General features: G+C 39.9%; 2 protein-coding genes and 1 long non-coding RNA gene across 3 annotated transcripts; 2 read left to right on the top strand and 1 right to left on the bottom strand.

Annotated features, from left to right (window-relative positions):
* The first annotated feature begins 2,673 nt into the window (after positions 1-2,673).
* On the top strand, positions 2,674-5,854 carry LOC145798348 (uncharacterized). Its single transcript, XM_082885871.1, has 2 exons — positions 2,674-3,699; positions 5,582-5,854. The coding sequence occupies exons 1-2, from the start codon at positions 2,674-2,676 to the stop codon at positions 5,852-5,854; spliced, it is 1,299 nt and encodes a 432-aa protein (XP_082741997.1).
* Positions 5,855-12,703: 6,849 nt separating this feature from the next.
* On the bottom strand, positions 12,704-15,520 carry LOC145797374 (uncharacterized). Its single transcript, XR_014338843.1, has 3 exons — positions 15,195-15,520; positions 13,732-13,800; positions 12,704-13,206 (listed from the first exon to the last, which is right to left on the bottom strand). It is a non-coding gene; the product is annotated as an uncharacterized LOC145797374 (long non-coding RNA).
* A 3,810-nt stretch (positions 15,521-19,330) lies between these two features.
* On the top strand, positions 19,331-20,455 carry LOC145798347 (uncharacterized). Its single transcript, XM_082885870.1, has one exon. It carries the CDS (start codon positions 19,331-19,333, stop codon positions 20,453-20,455), a length of 1,125 nt encoding a protein of 374 aa, XP_082741996.1.
* Positions 20,456-22,765: the final 2,310 nt, after the last annotated feature.

Raw genomic sequence — 22,765 nt, 5'->3', positions numbered from 1 at the left:
AACCATTGGATTGTATTGGGAAGATTCCAAGGAATGAGATTTAATAGTTCACTGTCTTGAGGATTAACAATGTACACATAATTGCAAACCTATCCAAATACGTGTTGAATTGAGAAGAATTGGAGACAAAATCTAAATAGTAAGCTCCACACTTCCTGTAACAACCCTGACCTTTAATTAACGTTAATACAAGATTAAATAAGTCTAATCAGTAATTAAGGTGAAGTTCTGAATTAATTGCATGTGTGTGTTGCATGATTGTATTTATATCTGTTTATCGTAGAAATATCAATTTCCGTTTCTGTTTCGTTTTGCGAATTGAAGGCCCTATCGGCATCTGATCATGAAATTGACTTGATTTATGTGTTAGTTGGAATTTTTAGAACATTATGGTAAGTTTAATTAAAATTCAATTCGGAACGATTAAATTAGAATAGTTTAATGTCTACTTGATTAGTTTGGTCAACAATTTAATTATACTATTATCCAAACCTATATAAGGCAGTAATTGTACCACCACTCAACCTTTTTCCTTCATTTCAATACACTTTGAGCCTACACAAGCAAACAAACGTGAGAGAGGGAGAGAAATGAGAGATTTGAGTTTAACCAAAGGACTTGCAAGGAATTGAAGAAATTGGACTTAGAAACTCAAAAATCAAGCTTCTAGCTCTTATCTTGACAAGCCTAGGTAAAAATTCAACCCTTAGGCTGAACAATTATGAAGTGTAAGACATGAACTCTAGAGAATTATGATGGATAATGCAAGAATTGAACTAAGAATGAAGAGAATTGAACCATATCATGCATGCATGCATATATCATGGTGTTTTGAGTAGAATTCTAAAGAATTTTTACATGCATGTGTCTATCTTAACATGGTTTTAAGAATTCATCACATTTCTTACCTTTTGACCCTAATTCATCACATGCATGTCATGAAATGCGAGCTCCCAGAACTTTCATGTTTTTGCAAACCGTTTGAGCGACAAGATTTGCACTTGAGTGAGGTCTTAAGTCTCACGCTTGAGCGACCGTCGAGCGTCCGCCAAGAGTGAAAATCACACAACCAGTAACTTTTCTAAGTTTGCAGACCACTCGAGCGAATAAAATTGCGCTCGAGCGGACCCGTACATATTTGCATGTCCGCTCGAGCGAGAGGTGTTACGCTCGAGCGGGACCCTTGTTTTCAACAAGTTATGTTAAGGGTTTTGGAATGCATTTTGGCATCCACATTGCATCCTAAGCATTCCTAGGCCACGAGTAAAACTCAATAAGAGGTTAAAACTTAGGAATACACCAAGAATAAAACAAAAGAAGTTAAGTATCAACAAAGTGTGTGTTTCATTATATGTTTATGCTATATGTGTGTAGGTCACGCGCCACAAGTTATCTGATTTGTCTGTTCTGCAAGTGGAGCCATCTGTGAGTAATAACTCTGTAAAGTTATGTTTAACTTTAATTATTTTTTGATGCTATGAAATGAACAATTTTCTAAAATACGATGTTTTGTATGAATGAATGATTGTCTAAATTTCTAAAATGTATTTGTGGCATCCTTAGCATAAGGCCCTTGCTCGAAGGTAATAATACCATAGTTTACAAGTATAAGACCCTTGCTCGGGGGTAATAATACCGTAGTTCCCACGGTCCTTGCCCGGGGGTAATAATACCGTGGTTTTCAAGGCCCTTGTCCGTGGATAATAATATCGTGGTTCAAGCAAGTTACAAGTTTCCGATACCGGGGGTTCCTCAAAGGAACTAACAAGTATGTTAACGCTAATGGATGTACCATGTATCATTAAGCATGAACTCTAGTTTCTGTATGTAGTTTGAACAAGAACATGATTATAAATCTATATCTGATATGAACTCTGATTTCTGAATCTATCATGGACATCGTTCATTAAAACCCTTTACTCTGTTATTATTCACTAGACTCTCGCTCACTATTTATTTTATGTATGTAGGTGAGCAAGCGCGTGACTAGGCCTAAGTTGTTGCCTGGAGTGTTGAGTCAGCCAACCACTGTGCCTCCCGGGGAGGTTCCCTTTTTGAAGAAGTCAAGTTTTGTGAACCTGACAAAGATGTTTTGTAGTTTGTTTTTGCTTATCTGTATATAGAGATAAGTTTCCTTTTTGATTACATCTGTGCATATGGGTGGCGTAAGACTAATGTATTTACGACGTCACATTTATATATATTTATATATAAGTTTGTTTTGAAAATTTTCGTCTTATTTACGTTATCACAGCTCTATGGACAATGTGTAATTCTATAATTGCTTCTGCAGCCCCTTATCATGTGTCATTCTGTTAAGAGACCTTTGGTAATCCAATGATTACTGGCCGGTTACGACACTAAACCTATAGGGGCATGTTTGGATCATGACAGAGTGGTATTAGGGCACGTGTAATACCACACACACAAGTCCATACAAGCTAGATGATGTCCTAGAAAAGAATTAGTGACATTTCATCTGCATGTGTGAGTGTATGCTAATTTGAACTTAAACAAATGAAATGTAAAGAAATGAACAAGATTATTCCTATGCTTATTATTATCCTGTCTCTTTATAGCAACATGGAGAAGGCAAAGGGAAATGATACAAGTGAATCTTTTGAGGCCTGAATGAACAGAATAGAACAGATGCTTACAGCCTTGACCGAAGCAATGACACAACAATTGAGGCAACAACCTTTACCACCTCCACCTCCGTCGGTGCAAATTGAACCAGACAACAATGATATAATCAACCTCACTAAAAAATTCATGAAGATGAAACCGTCGACTTTCCTTGGTGGTATTGAACCATTAAAGGCTAAAACATGGTTGTTGGAAATGAAGAAATTATTCAAAGTGTTTCCTTGTTCAGAGATCCAAAAAGTCTTTTTGGCCACCTACACCCTGAAAGACAAAGCCCGAAGATGGTGGTTATTGATCCGGAATAGCAATGGGAATATGACATGGGCTCAATTTAATGTGACCTTCTATGACAAGTATTTTCCTCAGTATTTTCAGGATCGGAAAGTTTCTGAATTTCAAGAATTGAAGCAAGGCAGGATGTTTGTAGTCGAGTATAAGGTTAAGTTTACCGAGTTGGCTAGATTTGCTCCTCATATGGTCGATACAGATTATAAGAAGGCCCGAAAATTCGAAAGGGGCTTAGACCTAGATGTGTATGATCGAGTAAGTGTATTGAAATTGCCTACCTATGTGGAGGTACTTGATAGGGCATTGATGGCAGAGGCCATACTAGCAGCAAAGAAACAAGTTACAATTCCAACAAGTGAATGGAGGGGTAAAAGGGCCAAATTCAATTTCAAGAAAGGTCGATCATTTTTGAAGAAGCAAAATATTGGGTCTTCAAGTTGTTCAAGTCAAAATAGTGGGTCTATGTCAGTTTGTCCCGAATGTGGAAGGAAGCATAAGGGCATGTGTCACCGTGCATCTGGTGCTTGTTTCCGATGCGGCAAGACAGATCACATGATTAGAGATTGTCCAATGAGACTCAACACGACTACCCGTCCAGTGACAAGTTCAGCCGGGTCTGCTCCTGCACCAATAACCAATGTAAGAGCCAATACTGGAGGAGAAACTTTGAGACAAGGCCGAGTCCTTGCATTAGCGCCTGGGAATGTACAGAACACTGAGTCAGTGGTATCAGGTATAATCTCTATATGTGCTCAGAATGCCTATGTACTAATTAATTCTGGTTCCATGTATTCATTTGTATCGCATGCTTTTTCTCGAAAATTAGCTAGATCATTAGAACCCATGAACTGTTTACTATCTATGGCTACACCGACTTGGGATTCTATGATATGTGCTTATGTTTATTCATCATGTGAAATTATGATTGGTGACATGACATTGTACGTTGATTTATTGCCCTTAAACATTGATTATTTTGATTGTATTCTGGGTATGGATTGGTTGACTAAATACTGTGCCACCATCGACTATGTGAGTAAATCTGTTGTATTTAGACCACCTGGTATGCCTGAGTTTATTTTTACTAGAAATGGGATAGTTCCTCTACCATATTTGATCTCAATTATGAAAGCTAGGAAATAGTTAAGGAAATGTTGTCAGGGCTACTTGTGTTGTGTATTAACTATATCTTCAGATAGCACTAATGTGGAAACGATACCTATAGTCCGTGAGTTTCCTGATGTATTTCTTACTGACCTACCTGGGGACTTAATTAATAGGGAAATTGAGTTTACTATTGATGTAGTACCTGGAACACAACCTATCTCCAAGACCCCATAGAGAATGTCCACTTCTGAACTGAAAGAATTAAAGACTCAAACTCTAAGAACTATTAGGCAAGAAGTTTATCCACCCGAGCACTACACTTTGGGGTGCCCTAGTGTTATTCATCAAAAAGAAAGACGGGTCTTTGAAACTATGTATTGATTGCCAAGAGTTGAATAAAGTAACTGTCAAGAATAAGTACTCACTACCACGAATAAATGACCCGTTTGATCAACTTCAAGGAGCCTAAGTGTTTTCTAAAATTGACCTTAGATCTGGGTATCACCAGTTAAAGGTCAAGATAGAAGACGTAGAGAAAATTGCATTCAGAACTAGATATGGACATTATGAATTCCTAATCATGCCATTTGGGGTAACTAATGCACCTGTAACATTCACGGACTTAATGAATAGTGTTCAAACAATTCCTTGATGAGTTTATGGTTGTGTTTATCGATGATATATTGATTTATTCTAAAAGCAGGGAAAAACATGAGAATCATTTGAGAATTTCTTTACAAACCCTAAGGGAGAAGAAGCTATATGCAAAAATTTTCAAATGTGAATTTTGGCTTGACAGTATGGCATTTCTGGGGCATGTAATCAACAAGAATGGTATCTCCATTGACCCACAGAAAATTGAAGCTATTGTGGACTAGCCTAGACCAACAAATGTATCGAAAGTTCGAAGTTTTCTGGGACTTGCAGGCTACTATCGTAGATTTGTGAAAGATTTCTTCAAACTTGCTTTGCCACTCACACAATTGACACAGAAAACTATGCCGTTTGATTAGACTAATCAAAGAGAGACTGCTTTCCAAGAGTTAAAGACTAGGTTAGTAATTGCACCAATTTTGACCTTATCTAATGGTACTGATGGATTTCAAATTTATAGTGATGTGTCCTATAAAGGCTTGGGGTGTGTGTTAATGCAAATGGAAAAGTGATTGCTTATGCTTCTCGACAACTTCACCCTCATGAAAAGAACTATCCAACCCATGACCTTGAATTAGTAGCTATGGTATTTGCTTTGAAAATTTGGCGCCATTATCTGTATGGAGTAACTTGTGAAGTATATACAGATCATAAAAGTCTCAAATATTTCTTCACTCAAAAAGAGTTGAACATAAGACAGAGACGGTGGCTTGAGTTAATCAAGGATTACAACTTGCAAATCTTGTACCATCCGGGAAAAGCCAATACCATTGCAGATGCCTTGAGCCGGAAATCCATGGGTAATTTGTCATCCTTACTCACTGGTCAAAAGGAGTTAATATATGATCTAGAAAATAATGAAATTGAAATTGTACTGTGGGAATAGGGCGGGATCTTAGCCACCATTTCTACTCAACCTGCAATCATTGAAGAGATTAAAGAGAAACAACATGAAGATGAGTTCTGGAAGAAAATTTTTGATGAAATTGACTCAAAATCGAGGCACGGGTTCGTGATTGAAAATGATGTGTTAAGATTTCAAAATCGCCTTTGTGTGCCGGATTGTTTTGATTTGAGGAAACGCATCATGACTAGAGCTCACAATTCGAAATTTGCTAGGCATCCAGGAAATACAAAGATGTATCATGACTTGAAATAGAATTTCTGGTGGTCGGGAATGAAAAAGTGGATTGCAGATTTTGTGGCTAGATGTTTGCACTGCCAACAAGTTAAAGCTGAACATCAACGACCCACTGGTTTGCTACAAACGCTTCCAATACTGGCATGGAAATGAGAACATATCACGATGGAATTCATTATGGGATTACCTTGCTCTCCTTGAGGTATGGACTCTATCTAGGTATTTGTTGATTATTTGACTAAGTCTGCACATTTCTTCCTTGTCAAATCCTTGTATAATACGGATAAATTGGCTAACTTGTATGTTAATGAGATTATGAGATTACATGGCGTGCCATTATCTATTGTATCTGACAAAGATCCTAAGTTCACTTCAAGATTCTGGCAGAGTCTACAGTAGGCTCTAGGAATTGAATTGAGACTAAGCAGTGTTTATCACCCACAGACAGATGGCCAATCCGAATGGACCATTCAAACGTTGGAAGACTTGTTACGGATGTGTGCCCTAGACTTTCAAGGCAGTTGGGAAACCTACTTACTGTTGGCCGAGTTTGTGTATAATAACAGCTACCATTCGAGTATCGGTATGGAGTCTTACGAAGCTTTGTATGGTAGAAAATGCCGATCTCCAATATGTTGGGCTGAGGTAGGTGATAGACCTTTGTTGGGACCAGAACTCGTGCAAAAAACGACTGCAAATGTGAAATTGATTCAACAAAGATTGAAAACTACACAAAGCCGCCAAAAGAGTTATGCTGATATCCAAAGAAGAGACAGAGAATATGAAGTCGGGGATCACGTATTTATCAAAGTAACTCCGATGAAGGGCCAAACACGGTTTAGAATGAAAGGCAAGTTAGCACCGAGATATGCTGGATCGTATGAAATCCTTGAGAAAATTAACCCAGTGACGTATCAGGTAGCCCTGCCTCTAGTTATGGAAAATATGCACAACGTTTTTCATGTTTCAATGCTTCGGGATTATTTGAGAGATCCGTTACATGTTATTGAGCCGACACATGTGCTTTTGAAAGATGACTACACCTATGAGGAAAGACCAATTCAGATCGTGGACCGTAGAATCAAAAGATTGAGGAATAAGGAAATTCCATTGGTGAAAGTTGATTGATAAAATCATGGAGGGACTTATGCTACATGGGAAACAGAAGAATATATGGCAAAGAGATATTCGAATTTGTTTCCGTTAGACCCGACATTCTTCCAAAATTGTGACAACCCGACTCATGGTTAACGCTAATTCATGATTAAGCATAATAAGTAAATGATTAAGATGAAATCCTAAATTAATTATGTAAGTGTGTTGTTTTAATTGCATTTTTATCTGTTTGATATAGAAAGACCTGTTCATGTTTTGATTTCAATTTGCGAATTGACAGCTTTATCAGCGACTGATTCAGAAATTGACCTGTGTTATATGCTAATTAGGAATTATATAATTTTGTGGTAGGTTTAATTGAAATTTGATTTGGAGCAATTAAATTAGAATAAATAATGCTAATTGATTTAGTTTAAGTTATTTACATGTTTGCCATTTAGTGGATTTCCTCAAGACCATTGTTTTGTTCTTATTTCATACTTGTTTGGCACACCATTAGCCTCCACCTTCTTGCATAAAAAGGTGAGGGAGAGAGAGAATAGGAGGAAATTGAATTCAACTAGACAATTGCTTGAAATTTAGAGGAAATTGGAGACGATTTGGAAGATTGAGCTACCACACTTGGAAATTCAAGACTTAAGGTAGGAATCTACCCTTTTAATTTTGAATTGAAGTTTTTTAATGCATGGATTCATGGAAATTAGGGACTAAAGTCAAGAAATAGTTTAAAGAGTAGATTTGAGAATTAATTCATGCATGCATGGCCATATCATGGAATTTTGAAGTTGTTTTCATGAAATTCTCACATGCATGTTCATATTATAGTTGTAATCTAAGAATTCATTATGTTTTTGGAAAGAATAACTCATATGATCATGTGTTGGAGGTCATGAATTCAAATAAGTACATGCATGGCATAATTACACCATGTTCTTCCATTTCAAGTTGATTTTGTGTACAATTGGCATACTTTTGGGCTTTGATTTTAAGAAATGATTTTTAAATCATGAAGTATTATGAGTTTCTAAGTGTTTTCCAGAATTTTGGCCCAAAAGGATGAGTTTTGGCATGTTAAATCCATGGTTTGAACTTTGGGAACAAATCTGGAAAACCTAGAATTCTGTTTCCTCGCTCGAGCGAAAGATTCTACGCTCGAGCAACCACCTGCATTTTCATACTCTCGCTCGAGCAATAGAAGGCTGGCTCGAGCGCAAATTATAAGCTCTCAGAATTTTTGCGTGTGCAGAAGCACGCTCGAGCGACGAGACTTGCGCTCGAGCGAGGAACTGTATCTCATGCTCGAGCGAGCATCAAGTGAGCGTCAAGCAAAGATTTCAAGCAACCAGAACTTTTCACATTTTTGCAGACCGCTCGAGTGAAAGAGTCTGCGCTCAAGCGACCACTCACATTCGGTATGCTCACTCGAGCGAAGGAATCCACGCTCGAGCGAGACCCCCTGTTTTCAGCAAATTTTGAAAAATATTTTCAAGTACATTTTTGCATTCTCTTCCCATCCTAGGCCATGTTTAAGACATCTTAATGGAGATAACGTAGTAGAATCACATCAACCCAAGTAGAAAGGACCAAGTTATCAATGTGTGGGATGTGTAATTTAGTCTGCGTTCGTTCTGTAACTGTGTAGGGTACGCGCCTCAAGAAAGCTGAATAGCCTACTTATAGCCCTGTTCTCTATGAGCAACAATGTTGTAAAGATATGTTCAATCCTATTTATTTTCAGATTGATAAATCATATTGCTTTCTGAAATGATACTTTTTATCGATTAAATGATGATCCTATTTTGAATTGTATTCGTGGCATTCATAGTGTATTGTGATTGTTATTGTTATTGATATCGTTATTGTTACAGAGATCTCTGTCAGTTCCAAATCTTGGAACTATTGTATGATGGCCATCAATTGATTGTTCGGTCTTTTAAGACCTAGTGTATTGTTGCTATTGGATGTACCACGTATGACCTACGAATATGATGAATCGAATTGATTGAATTGAATGATATTGATTGAAAATGTTCTAATGCTAATCGATTGTTTCAAAGACTGTAAGGACATCATTCTTAACCTCTTTACACATTTGTTATTCACTAGGCTATGGCTCACAGTTTATATATATATATGTAGGTGGCCAGGCACCAGACCAAAGCTAGAGGTGCCGACTTAAACTCCTGTTTTGTTAAGCCAGCCATTGTGCCTCACTTCGAGGTTCCGAGTCTGCACGAGCCAAGGCTTTTGGGTGTTCCTATCCACCCTTTTTGTTAAGTGTAATAAATGTGTAAGACTTTGGACTGTGCGGTTATGATGAGGGGATTATGTCCCTAATCCATATGCTACTTTGTATATGTTTCTTTGGTGTATATATATATATATCTATGGCTATGAAAGTGGTTATATCTACGAAAGTTTTTCTCATTCAGGACGTCACAGCTCATTGGACATCATCTTATCATTGACTGGCTTCCGCCAGCCCCTCTATATTGTATTTTTGTCATTATTGTTAAACAGGCCTTCGGTAATCACGGATTACCGGCGGTTTGGGTTGTGACAAAAATAAAGGTAACTTCAGTTTGAAGGGCCAAACTCTTTAAAGGGGGAAGACTGTAACAACCCCGACCTTTAATTAACGTTAAATCATGATCAAATAAGTCTAATCAGTAATTAAGGTGAAATTCTAAATTAATTGCATGTGTGTGTTGCATGATTGTACTTATATCTATTTATCGTAGAAATATATGTTTCCGTTTCTGTTTCATTTTACGAATTGAAGGCCCTATCGACATCTGATCACGAAATTGACTTGATTTATGTGTTAGTTGGAATTTTTAGAACATTATGGGAATTTTAATTAAAATTCAATTCGGAATGATTAAATTAGAATAATTTAATGTCTACTTGATTAGTTTGATCAACAATTTAATTACACTATTATCCAAGCCTATATAAGGCACCAACTGTAACACCACTCAACCTTTTTCCTTTATTTCAATACACTTTGAGCCTACACAAGCAAACAAACGTGAGAGAGGGAGAGAAATGAGAGATTTGAGCTCAACCAAAGAACTTGCTAGAAATTGAAGAAATTGGACTTAGAAACTCAAGAATCAAGCTTCTAGCTCTTATCTTGACAAGCCTAGGCAAGAATTCAGCCCCTAGATTGAACAATTATGAAGTGTAAGACATGAACTCTAGAGAATTATGATGGATAATGCAAGAATTGAACTAAGAATGAAGAGAAATCAACCATATCATGCATGCATGCATATATCATGGTGTTTTGAGTAAAATTCTAAAGAATTTTCACATATATGTGTCTATCTTAACTTGGTTTCAAGAATTCATCACATTTCTTACCTTTTGACCCTAATTGATCGTGTTTTGGAAAGCTTAAGCTCAAAATAATTCATGCATGTCATGTTCATGGCACATTCATAAATTTCAAGTTGGAGTTTTGGTCAATTGGCATGCTTTGGGGCCTTGATTTAGTGAAATGATTTTCAAATCATAATAATTCACAAGTTTCTAAATGTTTTCTAGAAATTTGGCCCAAAAAGATGAGTTTTGAAGTGTGTAGTTCAAGTTTGGAGCTTGGGAGTGCAATTTAGAAATTCCAGATTCTGCACTTCTGCTCGAGCGGTAGAATCTATGCTCAATCGACCACTGTGTGATTTTACATTTCCGCTTGAGCGACCCGAAGTCCGCACCAACGTGAAATGTGAGCACGCAAAACTTTCGTGTTTTTGTAGACTGCTTGAGCGACAAGATTTGCGCTCGAGTGAGGTCCTGAGTCTCACGCTCGAGTGACCGTCGAGCGTCCGCCAAGCGTGAAAATCACATAACCAGTACTTTTTCTATGTTTGCAAACCGCTAGAGCGAATGAAGTTGTGCTCAAGCGGACCCTCACATATTTGCATGTCTGCTCGAGCAAGGGATGCTACGCTCGAGCGGGACCCTTGTTTTCAGTAAGTTATGTTAAGGGTTCTGGAATGCATTTTGGCATCCACATTGCATCCTAGGCATTCCTAGGCCATGAGTAAGACTCAATAAGAAGTAAAGACTTAGGAACACACTAAGAATAAAACGAAAGAAGTTAAGTATCAACCGAGTGTGTGTTTCATTATATGTTTCTGCTATGTGTGTGTAGGTCGCGCGCCACAAGTTATCTGATTTGTCTGTTCTGCAAGTGGAGCCATTTGTGAATAATAACTCTGTAAAGTTATGTTTAACTTTAATTATTTTTTGATGCTATGAAATGAACAATTTTCTGAAATACGATGTTTTGAATGAATGAATGATTGTCTAAATTTCTGAAATGTATTTGTGGCATCCTTAGCACAAGGTCCTTGCTCAAGGGTAATAAGACCATGGTTTACAAGTATAAGACCCTTTCCCGAGGGTAATAATACCGTAGTTCCCATGGCCCTTACCCGGGTGTAATAATACCGTGGTTTTCAAGGCCCTTGCTCGTGGATAATAATATCGTGGTTCAAGGATAATAATACCGGAGGTTCCTTAAAGGAACTAACAAGCATGTTAACGCTAATGCATGTACCACATATGATTAAGCATGAACTCTAGTTTCTGTATGTAGTTTGAACAAGAACATGATTATAAATCTATATTTGATATGAACTCTGATTTATGAATCTGTCATGGATTCATTAAAACCCTTTACTCTGTTATTATTCACTGGGCTCTCGTTCACTATTTATTTTATGTATGTAGGTGAGCAAGCGCGTGACCAGGCCTAAGTTGCTACCTGGAGTGTTGAGTCAGCCAACCACTGTGCCTCTCGGGGAGATTCCCTTTTTGAAGAAGTTAAGTTTTGTGAACCTGACAAAGATGTTTTGTAGTTTGTTTTTGCTTATCTGTATATAGAGATAAGTTTCTTTTTGATTACATCTGTGCATACAGGTGACGTAAGACTAATGTATTTACGACATCATATTTATATATATTTGTATATAAGTTTGTTTTGAAAATTTCCGTCTTATATGCGTTATCACAGCTCTATGGACAATGTGTAATTTTATAATTGCTTCGGCAGCCCCTTATCATGTGTCATTCTGTTAAGAGACCTTTGGTAATCCAAGGATTACTGGCCGGTTACGACACTAAACCTATAGGGACAGGTTTGGGTCGTGACACTTCCCCTAATCTAATCTGCATCCCTCGGACGAGCATTTTCAATTCTTCATCAATTGTTTCATCATATTTAAATTTGGTGAAAAAATACTAAAAATATACTCCAACCATTTTATCAATTCCAAATCAAATCGCGGGAAAGATAATTTTTTCATCAAATCAATGATGAACCAAATCTTTTACCAAATTTTTAATAGCCTTGTTTTTACTTAAATTAAATTAAATTTTTTTTAAAGGAGAAGTTAGGATTTGAGATGTTTTTTTTTTCCCCATAAAAAATGATTAAAACAAGTTTTTAGTGTGAGTTTGGATTTTTTTTTTCAAAACCATCGATGAAAAAAAAAGATATTGAAGTATTTAATATCAAATCAAGTTCGTAATCAAAATTTTCAATTAAATTTGATGAAATTGTTTTTAAGAACCGGGGATGGTCTAATTCCTCCAGACAAATGCCAAACTGGCAACTTTGTCCAAGTCAACTACACCTAAATAATGGCATCAAATATTATAAACTCTGGAGGCCAATGTGCTGACATTTTATAACAAACGTAAAAGATTAAAAACTTATAAAAGCATCCCCACATCAATCCAAATCTTATCGCCTTACTAGAAAACCCACAATGGATCAGAGACTATACAACTGCAAAATCAGGACACATTCTTCACTTCAAATGTCACGACCTAAACCCGCCCCTATAGATTTAGCATCGTAACCGGCCAGTAATCCTAGGATTACCGAAGGCCTCTGAGACAGATTAACATAATATTAGGGGCTAAGGGAAGCAAATAACAAATATACAACGTCTATTGAGCTGTGCAGACTTATATGAGTCAGAAAAATTTTAAACTTTTATATACACCTATACACATTACCTTCAAGTTGTCATAATATATATACAGATCAGACAAAAAGACTTAGCCTCTTTTATAAAATACACAAGACTTATTTAACCAAACAAGAAGACAGAACTAAAACTTTAAATCACATAGCAACAATCACTTGACATATCCGGAACCTCCACGGGAGGCACAACGGTTGGCTGACAAAAATAGAAATGAAGGCCGTCAACTCTGGCCTTGATCACGCACTGGCTCACCTACATACATAATAGAAACTGTGAGCGAAAGCTCAGTGAACAATAACAGAGTAAAGATGTTTCAATGAATGAGTCCGTACAGATTCAAAAATTATAATTCAGTTTCATATCAAAATCATAATTTGTCCAGATCATATACAGACAGAAATCATAAGTCATGCGCAAACATACGTGATACATCCATTAGCATTAACAAAACAGAACAGAACGTATACACGTGAGGTTACGAATAACCAGTTCTATAAAGGAACATCCGGATCCGGGTAACAGAACAGAAGCAGAGTCCCCGTGACAGGGCCTCCGGTACGGGTAACAGAGTGCAGACAGAAATAAGTTCTATAAAGGAACCTCCGATACCGGGTAACAGCTAACAGATATCACATGATGCTGAGGATGTCACGAATACATATCAGAAAATTGGACAATCATTCATTGTACAGAACATATCATTTCAGAAAATAGATCTCATTTTATCACACAGAAAATAAATACAATTGAACATAACTTTACTAAGTTATTACTCACAGATAGCCGCAGAAGCAAATCAGATACACCGGACATATCAGATAAATCAGACAGGCAATGGCGCGTGACCTACACAAGCACATAGCATAAACACATTGAAATACCTTCCTTGATCAAACTCGACTTTTCTAGTGTTTTTTCCATCTAAATAGTCCGAAGTTCTACTACGCTGATTCTTTCTCATTCAAATAAGTCAGGTTCTTATTTCACATATTCTTTCATTACTAAGTCCTTCTTCCAAATAGATTGATCTTTTACTTGGCTTCTTAAACAATTACCACTAGATCAATGATTCATTCTTTAACTAACTAATCCATGTTGATTGGTAGCTTATTAATCTTTATTGAGTCATAAATCATGTCTAGAATGCCTTGGAAAGAGATGAGAATAAAAATGTTAACCAAATGCAATTTTCCAAAATATGCCGAAAATGGGTCTCCGCTCGAGTGCTACTTTGGTCGCTCAAGCGGACTGTAAAATTTGAAAACTTCTGGGAGCTCGATTTCCACGCTCGAGCGAAACTTTCCTCGCTCGAGCGAACAACGTAAATTCTGAAAATTCCAGAATTGCAATTTAAATTCAATTTTGGTAATCAAAGCCTCAAAACATGTATTTTTGATATATAAAAATGGAGAACCACTGTATGATTTAGTAAACACTTCCAATTAGAAAACATTCATTCAAAATCATGTTCCAATTGCCTAAATTTAGTTTTAATTCATCTTATTAATATCAACCCACAATTCTAAGATATAAATTAGGCTTTCCAATTCTTGAAATTGCATGATGCATGTGTGATTGATACTTAATTTCATATAAGACAAATAAATTCAAACCCAAAATAGTTATTTTCAAATTAACTTCTATGGTTTTGAATCTAATTCAATTCCTATACCATTTTACTAATTCCTTTTAATGTACATGAAATTGAAGTTATAGGACCCTTAGGAAAATATTTGCATGTATGACATTAAGATTAAAACTAATTAATTTTCTATATTCAAAATTAAATCAATGTTTAATTTTCCATAAACTTGATTTTTCTTATAATTTTTTTTTCCTTCTTCTCTTTAAAACATGAAATTGTTTACCTTAAATTCCTTAAAATCCATAATGCATGTATAAAACACTTATCAAATCCAACCAATTTTACATCATCTAGCTCAATTTATAATTTGACTTCTTAATTTATATCACAATTTAATCTCAAGCTCAAAAACTTTAAAATATGAATTAAATTCTAAAATCTTGAAAACTTACCATGCATGTAATGATAAACTTCAAATATGTGAAGGATGAAGAAAATCAAACTCAAATATTTAATCACAACATCAATTACTTAATTGTCAAACTTAACAAAAACCTTCTACATTCTTTTCTCATGTCATGAAATTAAACCCAATTACCCCTCAATTTCAGCTTGTAAATAAACCATCTACAAAATTTAAGTCTCAATTTCTTACCTTAAGTCTTCAAATTGATGAATTTCTTGGCAAATTCTTGAACTTTTCTTTAGTTCTTTACTTTCCCTAGCTTCTCTTCCCTTAGTTTCTTCTCTTCTTGAGCTGAAATTTCTCCCTTCTCTCTTGGTTCTCTCTCACGGGTTGCCCACACAAAGATGAAGCTACACTCTCTTGATTTCAATCTCACCCCAGCACAAGAGTGCTTCCAGTAAGTAATAAATAAAAAAAAAGAGTTGCCTACTCTCTCCTCGTATACACACACACCATTCCTTACACTGCACACGTGCACTCACCCTTGAATACCAACACATCATTCACATGCGCGCGCACACACACAGATTGCTTAGTACACACACCCACATACACCCTCAAATTTCACCATTCAATTCATGATTAAAATTAACTTAATTAGGCAACACTTAATCTAAATAAATATTGATTAACACATAATTAAATTAATTGTAACAAATCATAAATCTCTCATAATTTAATTAATCTATTTGACTTCTATTAGAACCTAATTAAATATATTTAAATTTATCAGTTCAAATCAGATTTTTCATCCATAACCCAAAAGGCTTCAATTATTAAATTAAACTTATTTCCAACCTCAATTTTAGTTTCTTAAATCATTTAGGTCTTCAATTTCTGATCAAACTCCAAGTTTCCGTCAATTAAATTACATATTCAAATAGGACACCCCATAAATAAATTTAATTCGTAATAATCACAATTCTCAATCTTCATAATTTAATTAGCTTAATTAACTCCAATTTGGATCTAATTAATTGAACCTTAATTTTACTAAACTGGAACGAATATTTAATTAAACTCCCAAATTGGTCCATAATTAAGATTAAATTGACTCAACTTCTTAATTTCACTTCTTTAAACCATTTGGACCCTTAATTTCCAATTCCCAAAATAAACACTTAATAGAACCTTAAATGAATCAATCTCCATACTTTTCGTGAATCCCAGGTTAAATTATAATAATCGACACTTAAATTTCAAATCCTCTTAACTATCCAAGTACTAGTCATTATACGTGATAGGGTCGTTACATCAAACAACTCCTCAATGAAAATCCAAGCCTTCTAAAACTAACACCTCATGAAAACACACCACCACTTCAAGGGTTAGCCCTTTTGCTATCAAGCAAATATCTCACGTGGTTCAATACTTGTCTTTTGTAGAAGTTTAAGACCAAATTTATCAATTGATGAAGAAGTAGTCTTGCAAATTTATCGAAAACTAGAGTACTTTTCAATATCAAAGAGCTAAAACTGATTGACAGGGATTGATTGATTATGGAAAGGAGAAAATTCTTCCATCATTTATGTTATTATTTGAATTATTCAACTAAAAGTGCGACTTGGCTCAAGGGCAAAGGCTTGTCATATACGGATGATATGCTTATGCCTCTCTTAGTAAAATTTTTGTTAGGCTTAGATCAAAGCCTTAACCAAAATCTCACCAAATAATACAATGATCAAGTAGTTGTGATGAGATTCTATGCCTTGAAAATTCAAGGACTTCATTGGAGTAAAAATAATGGCAACACAAATAAGAAAAATAGAAAGAGAAAAGAAATATGATGATGTAAATGATTGAATGAACTATCAAGTTATAAGTACATTAAGACTACTCCTATCTAAGTTTAAACTACTCCTATGTAGATTTGCTCTACTCCTAAGATAGGAAAAAAAAAAAAAAAATCAAGTCATGTATTGATTTGCTGGTGATCCTTACAATAGAGCCATCAATGACAATTTATAGGAAGAAATGTAGGAAAAAACTTATATTAACCATCATCTAACTACTCATATAACTTTCGCCTTCTTACATTGCCACTTGTCCTCCTCCTTAAATCTTCAAAATTTGACTTAATCTTAATGTAGAGAGTTTTAAGACCAATCACTTGGTTTAAGGCAGAACTGAAACCAGCTTTTATATATGTTGAAGCATCTCCAAGGGAGGAGGCAAAAAGACCACATAAAGCATTTTTGTTAGTACAGTTGGTTTTTTCTTCTTCTAACAAGCTCTGTGAGAGGGGAGATTTGCGCGTTAGTACGGCCGAGCTACAATAACGCCGATCATGACGAACCGCACGCCACCGAGCAGAAGACCGGCTAGACACGAACCAATGCCTGGCCAAGCTATAACGCGGCCGAGCGCGTAGCAGTGTCTGATGACCAAGCTAAGAGCAACTTGGGCTAGACTGTGGACGCGGTTAGGGCCGGCACGCTTCTGACCGACCAGCCGAGATAAGTGGGCTTCGTGTGACCGAGAATAAAGGTAGGACGGGTGGATGCCGGCATACCTCACAACCGGTTAGCCTAATGAACCGATCAATGTCAGCTCGGCTTTGAGTATCGCCCTTTGGCCTCTTCGCAAGGGACAGTCCGGCGGTGCATAGCTCAGTTGAGTGCATGTGATGACAACTCTCCACAAGTGATAGGCCGTTCGTGGTATTCTAGTCGAGTGTGCCACCTGGACCAATGGCGTGAGGGATAGAGGAAATCTGCTCCAAGCATGCGCCAATACCGTTGGACAGTTCTGCGTGTACTGGTGGGAGGACTAAGCCTTTACACGCGTAAGGTGGTGAGAGGTGAGCACTGCCACCTGTCCTGGAAAGGACAGCAGAGGTAGTGCGCGCATAATCTTGAGGCTACATGGCCAGCCTTGAAATATGGAGGAGGACGAACGTTAGAGGTATGCAAATTCTTCCCCAAAAAGAATACTCTCTCTCCAACAGTCTTCTTCTTCAAGTGGACTGACTTGATCGTCGGAGGGTTTATCCGGCACACCACCGCCGGGCAACTCACCGTTTCTGTGTTGCCAGGTTGACGCCCTCAAGTGAAGCTTGGAGTACAAGGAGTACAGAAAGCAGAGGATATTTCGCCCCCGTACAACTGGCGCCATCTGTGGGAAGTCTTTGATACTCAACCCTTGTTCTTTGAGCTTCTTCAACCATTTCCATGGCCAACAACGGCAAAGCCCCACTGTCCGTCGTCGATGGTGTCACACCTGAGTACGCCCGCTTGAGAGAAGGTCCTCCGAATATTCCAGCCATGGCGGGCCTAGAGACTCCTTCGCGAGGTGCGCGAGACAAACGCGGGAGGAGTACTGATCGCTCGCAGAGTCCGGAGAGCCGCCGACGCCGAGGGGAGTCCCGCGCGCAGCGCTTGGAGCACAAACTCAAGGACCAAGACGCCCTCATTCGCAAGATGGCGGTGGAGATGGAGCTGTTAAAACGCCAGATTAAAGGGAAGGGTGTTGCTGGAGAGGGCAACCTCAGTGAGCGCACCCCGTCCCCTCGTAGTAGCAGTCGCCGCCAGGGGAGGACTCACTCTCTCTCCATCACCAGGAACTATGGGGTTGGAGATTCCGACCAAAGAGAGGGCAGGTCCCTCTCTCGCGACAGCACCTACCGCCCCTCACGCCCGACGCCGACGTCGGGATCCTCTTTCTCCACACGTTCCAGGGACTTGAGGGATGTATTAGAGGAGAGGGCACGCCGTCGGGAGGCTCGGAGAGTGCCAGCATTACAGAGATTGAGCGCTCCAGTTCGTTGTAGTGAGGAAGTGGCGATGCCAGCCCCCAAAGTGATGGCCCCTGTGCTGGTGGACAAAGAGCTGGCGCGACTTACAGCCACACCGTTGTCTCCAGAGATTGAGAGTACACCACTCCCCACCGGATTCCACCAGCCAAAGTTCACTTTGTACGACGGCAAGACGGATCCGTACATGCATGTGAGCCATTACCAGCAAGTGATGGCTGGCCACCGGCGCAACGATGCCTTGATGTGCCTCATATTCCCAGCAAGCTTGGGAGAGCTGGGTTTGAAGTGGTTCGAAAGGCTCCCGGAGGGGAGTATTGAGGGGTGGCAGCAGCTAGCGAAAGCCTTCGTCACCAGATTCAAAACCAACACATGAACGCCGAAGGAGGTTGACCATTTCCTGGGCGTCAAGATGGAGTTTGGATGTTCGTTAAAGGCATACAATGCGAAATACTGGGAAACTTACAATGAGATCCTCGACTGCCCCACCAATCTGGCAATCACTCAATACAAATGGGGTCTCCCAGTCGGACATAGGCTGCGAGATTTACTCACGATGCATCAACCGACAACCATGGAGTCATTGATGCAGCGGATCAATGAGCTCATTCGTGTGGAGGATGATGCCACCTCCGCGACCGAGAAGGCTAATCCGGTCGCGGCGGACAGAAGGGTGGTGGGGAAAGTTCACTCGGTTGGGCAGGAGGACAACCGCCGAAACAATCGGTCAAAAGATCAGCGCCATGGTTCAAACCGTGATGACAGAAACAAGGGCCGCCGAACCGACCGGGATGACACTCCCCGTGATGCAGCAGAGAATGCCAAAAGAAAACTAAAGGCACGGACGGGAATCACCACGGTATTTAAAATCCCCATCTACCGCATTTTAAGCGAGATTCGAGGTGAACCCTTCGTCCGTTGGCCGGCCAAGTTGGGGAGTGCGCAGAGGGGCTTCAATTCAAAATATCGCTGCACCTTTCATGAACAACGGGGGCACCGAACAGAGGACTACTTGCCGCTCAAACAACACTTAGAGGAGTTGGTGGCGGCGGGGAATCTTGACCAATACATAGATGGGGGCATCAAGGCTACGCCAGCGGACCAAGCCGAGCCAAACGGCCTGGCTGCCCTAGAAGCGTCCCCGCAAGGTGTAATCAACGTCATCCACAGTGTCATTGAACCGGCCAGGGTCTGTGAGCTGAGAGGGATGATCAAGAAGGCTGAGCACATAAGGGAGGTACTCTCTGTTCAGCCCGCTGTGAAGAAGGGAAAGACCGAAGAAAGGGACATCCTTTCATTCTCAACCAAGGACTTGGAAAGAGTTCAGATGTCGCACAATGATGCTTTAGTAGTCACTCTTCGCGTCAAAGACTTTGACATCAAGAGGATCTTGATCGACCAGGGGAGTTTGGTAGAAATTATGTATTATGACGCGTTTAAACAAATGAAGTTGGAAGACAAGGACTTGGCCCCCGCAACGTCCCCTTTGGTCGGCTTCAACTCACAGCCAGAATGGCCAATCAGAAAGATTATTTTGCCGGTCAAAGTGGGATCGGTCGTAAAGCAAGTAGAGTTCTGGGTGCTCAAAGTTCCATCGACTTACAACTTGATCTTAGGCAGGGGTTGGCTGCACGCCATGCAAGCAGTTGCTTCGACCTTCCACCAAGTCATACGCTTTCCGGCACCAAGCGGACAATAGAGGAAGTTTGGGGGGACCAGGTGATGGCGAAACAATGCTTTGTTGCGGTAAATGGCAGCCAAGCGGCCAAAGGGTTCGTCCAAATGATTGAAGGGCCCGAGGGTAAAGAGGTCCTTGAAGACGTAGAAAGAAAGGCCGAGGAAAAGTCGGTCGAAGATTTGGTGGAAGTGCGCATTGACGAGAACGATCCAACTAAATTCTTTCTCTTGGGATCATCCTTGTCTAGCGCCGAGCGGATGGATTATGTCGACTTCTTGGTTTCCAATTTGGAGGCCTTTGCCTGGACGCCTTACGACGTGCCTGGCATCAACCCGAGCTTCATTTGTCATCAGTTGAATGTCTTCCCCAATGCACGGCCAGTCATTCAAAGGACGCGCCGCTCAGCCTTGCATCATGTTGAAGTAGTGGCAGAAGAAGTGAAGAATCTGTTGGAAGCTGGGGCCATAGAGGAGGTGCAATACCCTCGGTGGATATCCAACACGGTGGTTGTTCCGAAGAAGAACGACAAGTGGCGAGTCTGCGTTGACTACAAGACCGTCAACCGAGCTTGCCCCAAGGATAGCTTTCCCCTCCCACGAATCGACCAGCTGGTGGACTTAACCGCTGGCCATCAGAGGTTTAGCTTCCTGGACGCATATCGCGGCTACCACCAGATAGCCATGTATAAACCGGACAGAGAGATCACGTCGTTCATAACCCCCAGAGGCTTATATTGCTACAAAGTCATGCCATTCAGACTAAAGAACGCCGGGGCAACTTTCCAACGGATGGTGACAAAGATGTTCGCCCCAATGCTGGGCCTCACAATGGAGGCCTACATCGACGATATGGTGGTGAAAAGTAAGGATAAAGCTCAGCACCTCTCCGACCTAGCAAAGATGTTTGCTATACTTAAACGCCATAAGCTTCGTTTGAATGCTTCCAAATGCGCCTTCGGAGTCGGCACCGGGAAGTTTTTGGGTTTTCTGGTCACAAATCGAGGGATTGAAGCTGACCCATCACGGATCAAGGCTATACAAGACCTGGAGCGTCCTAACTCCACGAAGGACGTGCAACATCTTGCCGGGATGGCAGCCGCGTTGAACAGATTTATCAGCCGGTCTTCTGATCGTTGCAGGCCCTTCTTTAAAACTCTAAAGTCCAAGTTCTTCTGGGACGACGAGTGCGACCGTGCACTAGCAGACCTGAAAGCATATCTCTCCTCAGCCCCTATTTTGGTAACACCTCAGCTGGGCGAAGAGCTGTACCTCTACTTGGCTGTCTCTCAACACGCAGGCAGCGCGGTATTGGTTCGTGCTGAAGGCATCCAGCACCTACCGACCTTCTATGTAAGCAAGACTCTGCTCCCAGTCGAAACGAGATATCTTCCGTTGGAAAAATTGGCGCTGGCCCTAATGATGGCGTCAAGAAAGCTGGCACACTATTTTCATGCCCATACAATAGTTGTGTTAACTGAGTTCCCGCTCAAAGTGCTTTTCGAAAAGGCAGACTTCACTGGGAGAATTTTGAAATGGGCCGTGGAATTAGGGCAATATGACATCAAGTTCCGACCGCGCAGGGCAATCAAGGCTCAAGCACTTGCTGACTTTTTGGCGGAATTTGCCCCTGGGATGCATCCAGTCTGCCCAATTGATTTGGTTGGCGCGGATTTAGCACAACCCATGGTTCTGACAACAAAAACAAGTGTTGGTGCGCAAGACGAGGAAAGAGACCAGAATGAGCCAACCAGAGACTTGGAATTGAGAAGCTCCCAGAACCCCTCTGATTGCTGGAAACTGTTTATTAGCGAGATGTAGAAGCTTTTCGTTGATGGGGCGTCCAACAGACATGGGGCCAGGCTGGGCATCGTGCTGAACTCGCCAAACGGGCTGATCATCGAGCAGGCAATTACACTCGGCTTCCCAGCATCCAACAACGAGGCTGAGTATGAAGCTCTCCTTGCCGGACTAAGAAGCGCGCTGAGAATGAAAGCCATAGCCCTTATGGTATTTAGTGATTCCAAGTTGGTGGTCAATCAGGTCTCAGGGGAGTATGAGGCAAAGGACGAAAGAATGGCCAAGTATCAGGCGCTGGTACGCTCAAAGATCAAGAAGTTCGCTGCAATAAAGATGGAACAAATCGACCGCGAGGAAAACAGCGCGGCTGATGAATTGGCCGGACTTGCTTCTGCTCAGACAGCTTTTCCTAACCCCTTGATGGTAGAATTTTTACCCCGGCCAAGCATTGAGGAACCAGAATCAGCCGAGGTACTCTGCACCGACTTGGGCCCTTCTTGGATGGATCCTATCATCGCCTTCCTGAAAGATAGAA

Source organism: Camellia sinensis, chromosome 8, assembly GCF_055761805.1.
Source record: "Camellia sinensis isolate YWXY chromosome 8, ASM5576180v1, whole genome shotgun sequence".
Classification (NCBI taxonomy): domain Eukaryota; kingdom Viridiplantae; phylum Streptophyta; class Magnoliopsida; order Ericales; family Theaceae; genus Camellia; species Camellia sinensis.
The sequence above is the reverse complement of the archived record's forward strand: the minus strand, read 5'-3'. Positions and strand labels throughout refer to the sequence as shown.

Bases quoted from the DNA above. Each gene is read 5' to 3' on its own strand.
- LOC145798347 (XM_082885870.1), top strand. From the start codon at position 19,331: ATGGAGTCATTGATGCAGCGGATCAATGAGCTCATTCGTGTGGAGGAT.
- LOC145798348 (XM_082885871.1), top strand. From the start codon at position 2,674: ATGACACAACAATTGAGGCAACAACCTTTACCACCTCCACCTCCGTCG. The intron at 3,700-5,581 runs GTACTAATTAAT...CTGTGGGAATAG, and splicing joins TATGTGCTCAGAATGCCTAT to GGCGGGATCTTAGCCACCAT.